Genomic DNA, 8,048 nt, shown 5'->3' with positions numbered 1-8,048 from the left:
AGGGTGACATCCTGTTCTGGGACACCACACCAGCAGCAGCTGAAGATCCGCCAATAAAGACGGACATCAGCGATCATGTTGATGGCCGTCATTAAACATTCAGAAGCAGTGATCAATACTGATCACGGCATCTGCTGGAGTATAGGGGGGGGGGTTGGGAGTGGGTTTCATCGGACCACCCACGGCATAATGGTAGTCTAATAAGTTAAAATGACAAATGGAGGTCCCCACACATGCCTCCCAGTCTGGATTGAAAATATAAAAGAGGTATGGCTCTTTCAAGTCGAAGGGGAAAAAACAAAATGCAGAGTTGAAACTGGGTGTGTCCTTAAGGCCAAAATAGGCAGTGTCCTTAAGGGGTTAAGGTGCATGGTGGTGATGGTAATGGTGGTGGGTGTTGTCAAGTAATGGATAATACAATAGATACAATTCTAGGTCTGACTCTGCATGGTATCTTAATGACTGGGGTGGTCTTGTACCATCTTTGAATGTCAGCTTTATTACTTGAAGGTAATATATCAGCTCTATACAATGCCCAGTGCTACAAACATGGGCAGATTGCTGATAAAAACAAATAGCACTTGTTTCTTAGCTGACGGTATTGCTGATTGCAAAATTATAAAATTAAGCTCTACTTCTAAGCTCAGTAGTCAGAAAGGCTGGTGTCACGGTCCGGTCAGATGGCAGGAGGTGGATCCCCTGGACCAGAGGAGAGATGGCGTGGGCCGTACCAGGGGAACGGAGTCTAAGGGATTACTGGTTTTCACCAGAGCCCGCCGCAAAGTGGGATGGTCTTGCTGCGGTGGTAATCCCCAGGTCGTTCCACCTGGTAGCGACTCAACTCCTCTGGTTGCTGATATAGACGCGGTACAGGAGGGATAGGCAGAAGCGTAGTCAGATGTATCAATGATCAGGGCAGGCAGCACAGGTTCTAAGGCGGTAGTCACGGGCAATGGGTCGGCAACAGGAAGGGTAACATTGAAACAAAAGGGTACGCTTTCTCTAGGCACAAGGCACAAAGATCCGGCAGGAGGCTGTGGTAGAAGAAGGTATTTATAGGAAGTACACAGATGAATGCCTAATTAAGTCAAACCAGCACTACCTCTCACAAACCTTAACCCTTAATAACCACTTTGGGCCAGGCACCAATCACTTGTGCTCCGGCCCTATAAACCTAAGAGTCCCGGCGTGCGCGCGCCCTAGAGAGCGGGAACGCACACGCCGAGAAGCCGGAGCGCTGCCTGGGGACACACGCTGTGAGCGCTCCGAGGAAAGCAGGGGGCCCGGAGCGCTCAGCTTAACAATACCCACCCCCCTTTGGTCTCCCCCTCTTTTTGGTACCAAAGAACTTGAGGATGAGGCTGCGGTCCAGGATGTTCTCCTCCGGCTCCCAAGATCTCTCTTCAGGACCGCAACCCTCCCAGTCGACCAGAAAGAATTTTCTTCCTTTAACCACTTTGGATGCCAAAATCTCCTTGACAGAGAAGACATCAGATGTGCCAGCCACAGGAGTGGGAGTGGTGATTTTAGGGTAGAAGCGGTTAAAGATGGCAGGCTTATGGAGGGAGACATGGAACGAATTAGGAATCCTAAGGGAGGAAGGGAGCTGGAGCTGATAAGCCACAGGATTTATCCTCTTCTTAATCTTGTAGGGTCCCAAGTAGCGAGGACCAGGTTTGTAGCTTGGGACCCTAAAACGAACATACTTGGCACACTCTAGGGAAAGAAAACCTGAGGAGCTCTGCGTTTTTTTATCCGCTTGGGACTTCATGCGGGCAGAGGCTTGTAGTAGGGCAGTACGAATCTCACGCCAAATTGTGGAGAAATCCTGGATGAGCTCATCAACTGCGGGAACTGCTGAGGTGGTAGAAAAGGGCAGAGGAGGTAGAGGATGACGTCCATAGACCACAAAGAATGGAGATTTATTGGAAGCGGAGGAATTCTTGTAATTGTAAGAGAACTCCACCCACGGGAGGAGATCTGCCCAGTTGCCTTGGCGAGAAGAAACAAAGTGTTGAAGATAATCTCTCAGGACTTGATTCACTCCTTCCACTTGACCGTTTTATGGGGGTGGTGAGAAGAAGAGAAATCTAATTTCACTTTGAGCTGACCCCAAAGAGCCCTCCAGAATTTGGATACAAACTTCACACCTTGATCAGAAACAATATGCGTGGGTAAACCATGCAGACGGAAAATGTGCTTGAAGAATTGCTTAGCCAGTAGTGGCGCAGAGGGCAGCCCAGGTAATGGTACGAAGTGCGCCATTTTGGAAAAACGGTCCACTACCACCCAAATGACAGTCATGCCATAGGAAGTAGGAAGGTCGGTCACGAAATCCATGGCGATGTGGGACCATGGGGTCTCAGGGACAAGAAGAGGTAAAAGCAATCCAGCTGGCTTCTGGCGAGGCGACTTGTCCCGTGCGCAGACCGTACAAACCTGGACGTAGTCCGAACATCCCTCTCCACAGAAGGCCACCAATATCTTTGGGTGATTAGCTGGAGTGTCTTCAGGACTCCTGGGTGACATGCAAACAAGGAAGCGTGACACCACTTTAGGATTTTAAGGCGCTGACGAGGAGGGACATAGGACTTGCCAGGAGGAAGAGAGCGCAGGTCCACAGGAGCAACGGCAATCAGGCGCTTGGGCGGAATAATATGCTGGGGAGTAGACTCGTCACCCGCCACATATGAAGAGCGGGAGAGGGCATCTGCCCTGATGTTCTTGCTTGCCGGACGGAAATGGATCACAAAATTGAAGCGAGCAAAGAACAGGGACCAACGAGCCTGGCGTGGATTGAGCCTCTGTGCGGACTGAAGATAGGAAAGATTTTTGTGGTCCGTGTAAATGGATACCGGATGGATCCCTCAAGAAGATGTCTCCACTCCTCAAGAGACAATTTGATGGCCAGCAACTCCCTGTCACCAATCGAGTAGTTTCTCTCGGCTGGGGTGAAGGTCTTCGAGAAAAAGCCGCAAGTTAGGGTCCTGCCTCTAGGTGACTTCTGGGTGAGAAAAAGGCTTCCAGAGAAAAAGGCTTAGTGGGGTCTGGTCTGGAAAGTACAGGTGCGGTGGCAAAAGCGGCTTTCAAGGACTGGAAAGCTTCTTCTGCTTGAGAAGGCCACGATTTGGGATTAGCACCTTTCTTGGTCAAGGCCACTATGGGAGAGACCAGGGTGGAGGAATGAGGAATGAATTGCCTATAATAGTTGTCGAAACCCAAAAACCTTTGGATGGCACAAAGTCCAGAGGGGCGTGGCCAGTCCAGAACTGCGGAGAGCTTAGCCGGGTCCATCTGTAAACCTTGGGCGGAAATTATGTACCCCAGGAAGGGCAGATTGGACTGCTCGAACAGGCACTTCTCAATTTTTGCGTAGCGGCGGTTTCTTCGAAGGTGTGAAAGGACTTGGCGTACATGTTCCCGGTGTTGTTCAAGGTTTGAAAGGTTTGAGGAGAAAATGAGAATGTCGTAAGAAAATACCCTCTCTAAAAACACTAGCCCCATTTAATTGGCCAGATAAATATATGACGTTTTTAGGCATCCATCTAACCAAGACGACGGCATCCATTTTCTCAGAAAACTACACTCCGTTGTTGAATAGAATTAAACAACAACTGGCTAATTTTAAACTCCCCATGACTTCATGGTTAAGTAGAAAAAAATGATCTTAAAACGTATATAGTCCCTCAAATCCTAGATGTTCTACAGACCCTACCAATTGCGGTTCCTACCTCCTTTTTTAACACCCTCCGTCAGGAATTCACTAGATTCCTATGGACTGGTAGAAAGCCAAGACTCCCCCATAGACTGCTAATTCTTTAATCCTTGCAGGGAGGCATGGGCCTACCAGATCTATATAAATATTACCAGGCCATACATCTTACAAGATGGCTGGATTTAGCCCGTCCAACCCCCAGGCCTTTATTCGCAGAACTGGAATGGTGCCTCATGGATAGTGCCTCTCGGGGAGCACTTAGGTCGTCTCTTTCTGCCAGTCCTTTACCAAACTCCCTTAACCCCTTAACCAAGGGCACCATCCAAACATACCGCAATTACTTAGCCTCAGAGTCAGGTATACACAACATATCCCCGGTAGCTCCCCTTTCAGATTTGCCCCTCTATTTAAACTTGGGAGGCGACCACAGGGATGTTTGGTCACGTTTCAGCAGGTTCACCATAAAATATCTTTACTCCACCGAGAATGGTGATCCAGCGGGCTTGCTGCCCAATATCGCACGCAAGGAACTTAATTTTCTATCACGTCTACACTTACGACAAACAACTAGGCAATTTTGTAGACTCCTCCCCTCTCTACCCCCTCTTTCTTGGCTTGATAAATACTACCTTCTTCCTATGCTTCCCAAAGGTATTATGTCTAATTTGTATGCAGATTTACTGATCTCTTCTTCACCTACGACACCTAGTTATCTGCTTGCTTGGAACACTGAGCTAAATATTACTTTTTCTAGAGATGAAGTTAAAACTATTCTCTCACGCTCACATGGTTTCTCTAGATGCGTTAGAATTCAAGAAAACTCCTTCAAGCTCCTGACTAGGCGATACCGCATGCCAGAGTGGCTTTATCGCCTTAAACTCGTTAACAGTAATCTTTGCTGGCGTTGTAATGAAGAAACTGGCTCCTTATCGCATATCTGGTTGTTCTGCCCTAGGCTCAAGCACTTCTGGGAGGGTGTTTTAAGGACTATAGAATCAATTGCCAAAGTGAAAATTCCCTTTTTTGCACCTCTTCTGCCCTTGCACCCTGCTTTTACCCCTAAGAAGGCAGACTTAGCTACCATGCTTTTGATTCCTACCCTTTGGCGTCAAACGGAATCCCCCACATTGAATTCTTGGTATGCAAAAATTGATTATATATACCGCATGGAAGAGCTGGTTAGCTGGGAGTTTAGGAGACATGATGCCTTTTTGAAAACTTGGTCCCCATGGAAGCAGTTCCGCTCCTCACTCACTGGTTATCTATCTCCCCAACCACATGAAAACTTCTAGATCACGCCTTTAGCTGTATCTCATTCATGGCCTTAACTGACTATTTCGATTCATCACTCTCCCAATCATCAAGATTCTCCTGACATGATATTCCTCTGTCACATTAACACCTTCCCTTGTAGACATCTCCCCTGAGGTGCTTAAGTCCTTAAAAGTTTTGTTGTAATACTTTAGACAATTCTGCAATTTACATATGCTGTTATAGTTGCCATGAACTGTCTGGTTTGTATATAGTTTATCTTGTTTGTTTTATACCACCCCTCTTTTCATCTCATCCCCTCTCTTCTACTTTTCTTCTGTTTCCCCTGTTTCTTTGTTCCTCCCACCTTTCCTTCCCCACTCTTCTCCGCACTCACTCCATACTCACCTCCGATTTCCTCTTATCCTCGTTCCCCCCCTTTCCTTCCTCTTCCTCCTCTCTTCTTTCTTTCCCCTAGGTTTTGGCGGCTTTAAACCAAAGCACTGTTTTACTCCCCTCTATTATACCTTGGAAGCTGTAATAAGCTGTTGTTAATATACCAACATATTATTACCTTACTGTATATGGTGTACCACTATGTAGGGCTTATAGGTCCTATTTCTATTATAGATTGTGCTTAGACATGTTTATGTACAAGAGAAACCCTACTTGTCCTGTACATCCTCTTTTCTTTTCTGTACCCCTTGTTTTAAAAAAAAAGTTTAATAAACAGAGATTTGAAAAAAGAAAATGAGAATGTCATCAAGGTATACGACCACGCAGGTGTAAAGCAGATCACTGAAAATGTCATTGACAAATTCTTGAAACACGGCAGGTGCATTGCAGAGTCCAAAGGGCATCACCAGGTATTCAAAATGGCCATCCCGTGTGTTAAAGGCGGTCTTCCACTTGTCACCCTCTCTAATTCGGATCAAGTTGTAAGCTCCACGGAGATCCAGCTTGGAAAGATTCTGGCTCCACGCAGACGGTCAAAGAGCTCAGAGATCCAGGGGAGAGGGTATCGGTTCTTAACTGTGATCTTGTTAAGTCCTCTGTAATCAATGCAAGGGCGGAGGTAGCCGTCCTTTTTAGTAACAAAGAAAAAAACAGCTCCAGCTGGAGAAGAGGACTTCCTTATGAAACCCCTATGCAGGTTTTCTCGGATGTTTTTCGACATGGCAAGAGTCTCTGGTGGAGAGAGTGGATAGATACGACCCCGAAGAGGAGTAGTCCCTGGCATCAGATCGATCGGACAATCATAGGGTCTATGAGGTGGAAGAACTTCAGCTTGCTTCTTACAAAAGACATCAGCAAAACTGTGGTAGGGTTCTGGAAGGCCTGGTGGCGGAGAAGCAACAGGGTCTTGCTTGACGGGTACAGTCTTGAGGCAGGGGCCGAAGAAAGAGGACCCCCAACTCTGGATTTCTCCGGTGGTCCAATCCAGGACGGGACAATGGCGCTGAAGCAAGGACAAAGCTCAGGAGGAGTTCAGAGAAGCAAAAGGGTAGGAGAAAGAACTCCAAACTTTCAGTATGCAGAAAGTCAATGTCCATCTGTAGAGGTGGAGTGCGGTACTGGACAGTAGTAGTAAGTCTCTCTCCATTAACTGTAGAGATGATGAAAGGCTTGGACAAACGGACCACAGGAATTTGATGCTTGTCTATCAAGGAGGCATGGATGAAATTGCCGGCAGATCCTGAATCCAAGAAGGCTGTGGCAGTGAAGGAAGACTTGGCAGGCATAGAAAGCTGCACAGATACCGTCAGGCGTGGAGAGGAAGAATCCACACCTTGCAACATCTCTCCTGCGTTTACTAGGTGTGTGCGTTTCCCAGAACGCGGAGGACAGAGAGGACAGTCTCTGAGGAAATGCTCGGTACTAGCACAGTACAGACAGTAATTTTCGTGTCTGCGACGACTCCTTTCTTGTGAGGTCGGGCGAGACCGGTCCACATACATGGCTTCCACGGCGGGAGGCCCAGAGAAGAGGTGCAGTGGATGCTGAAAAACCGGAGACAAGCGAGAATAGCATCCTGTACAAGCCTTCTCTCTTTCTTAGAGGAGTTCCTCTTGTCTCTCTGAGAAACGCTTGTCAATCCTTGTGCCAGGAGAATGAGGTCACCAAGGTTAGCAGGTATCTCACGTGCAGCTAGAACGTCCTTAATCTCACTGCTTAGTCCCTTCTAGAATGTAGCACATAGGGCTTCATTGTTCCAATTCAACTCTGAGGCGAGATTACGGAATTGGATGGCGTAATCACCCACACAAGCTCCTCCTTGGGTCAAATTTAGCAAAGCTGTCTCTGCAGAAGATTCCTGGGCGGGTTCCTCGAATACACTCCAAAACTCCCGACAGAAGCGCTGGACGGAGGTTGTGGCAGGATCAGAGCGGTCCCACAATGGTGTAGCCCAGGCCAGGGCCTTCCCGGTGAGCAGACAGAGTATGAATGCCACCTTAGCACGCTCAGAAGGAAATAGGTCGGCCGACATCTCAAGGTGCAGAGAACACTGGGTAAGGAAACCACGGCACTGTTTTGGATCTCCAGCATACTTCTCAGGCAGGGACAGGAGTACTCTGGAAACAGTTGCTGGCAGAGGAGCAGTTACAGGCGGTGGAGTAGGCTGCTGCTTTGTAGAGATGATCTGCTGCAACATGGCGGTCATCTGCTGGAGCTGGCGGGCCTGCATGGCAATGACCATAGGCAGATCCTTAGGATCAGGTACCTCAGCGGAATCCATGGCCGGATCTTACTGTCACGGTTCGGTCGGATGGCAGGAGGTGGATCCACTGGACCAGAGGAGAGATGGCGTGGGCCGTACCAGGGAAACAGAGTCTAAGGGATTACTGGTTTTCACCAGAGCCCACTGCAAAGCATGATGGTCTTGCTGCAGCGGTAATCCCCAGGTCGTTCCACCCGGTAGCGACTCAACTCCTCTGGTTGCTGAGATAGATGCGGTACAGGAGGGATAGGCAGAAGCGTAGTCAGACGTAGCAATGGTCAGGGCAGGCAGCACAGGTTCTAAGGCGGTAGTCACGGGCAACGGGTCGGCAACAGGCAGGGTAACACTGGAACAAAAGGGTAC

At 48.3% G+C, this 8,048-nt stretch overlaps 1 protein-coding gene across 1 annotated transcript; it reads right to left on the bottom strand.

Annotated features, from left to right (window-relative positions):
- Positions 1 to 2,979: 2,979 nt before the first annotated feature.
- LOC130274551 (uncharacterized) lies at positions 2,980 to 3,504 on the bottom strand. Its single transcript, XM_056522991.1, has one exon. The coding sequence runs from the start codon at positions 3,502 to 3,504 to the stop codon at positions 2,980 to 2,982; it is 525 nt and encodes a 174-aa protein (XP_056378966.1).
- Positions 3,505 to 8,048: the final 4,544 nt, after the last annotated feature.

The sequence above is a fragment of the Hyla sarda genome, chromosome 5, assembly GCF_029499605.1.
Source record: "Hyla sarda isolate aHylSar1 chromosome 5, aHylSar1.hap1, whole genome shotgun sequence".
Taxonomy (NCBI): domain Eukaryota; kingdom Metazoa; phylum Chordata; class Amphibia; order Anura; family Hylidae; genus Hyla; species Hyla sarda.
Note: the sequence above shows the minus strand (reverse complement) of the source record. Positions and strands in the feature narration are given on the sequence as shown.

What these genes read in the sequence shown, in the direction of transcription:
- LOC130274551 (XM_056522991.1), bottom strand. Translation starts at nt 3,504, where the DNA reads ATGGGGCTAGTGTTTTTAGAGAGGGTATTTTCTTACGACATTCTCATT.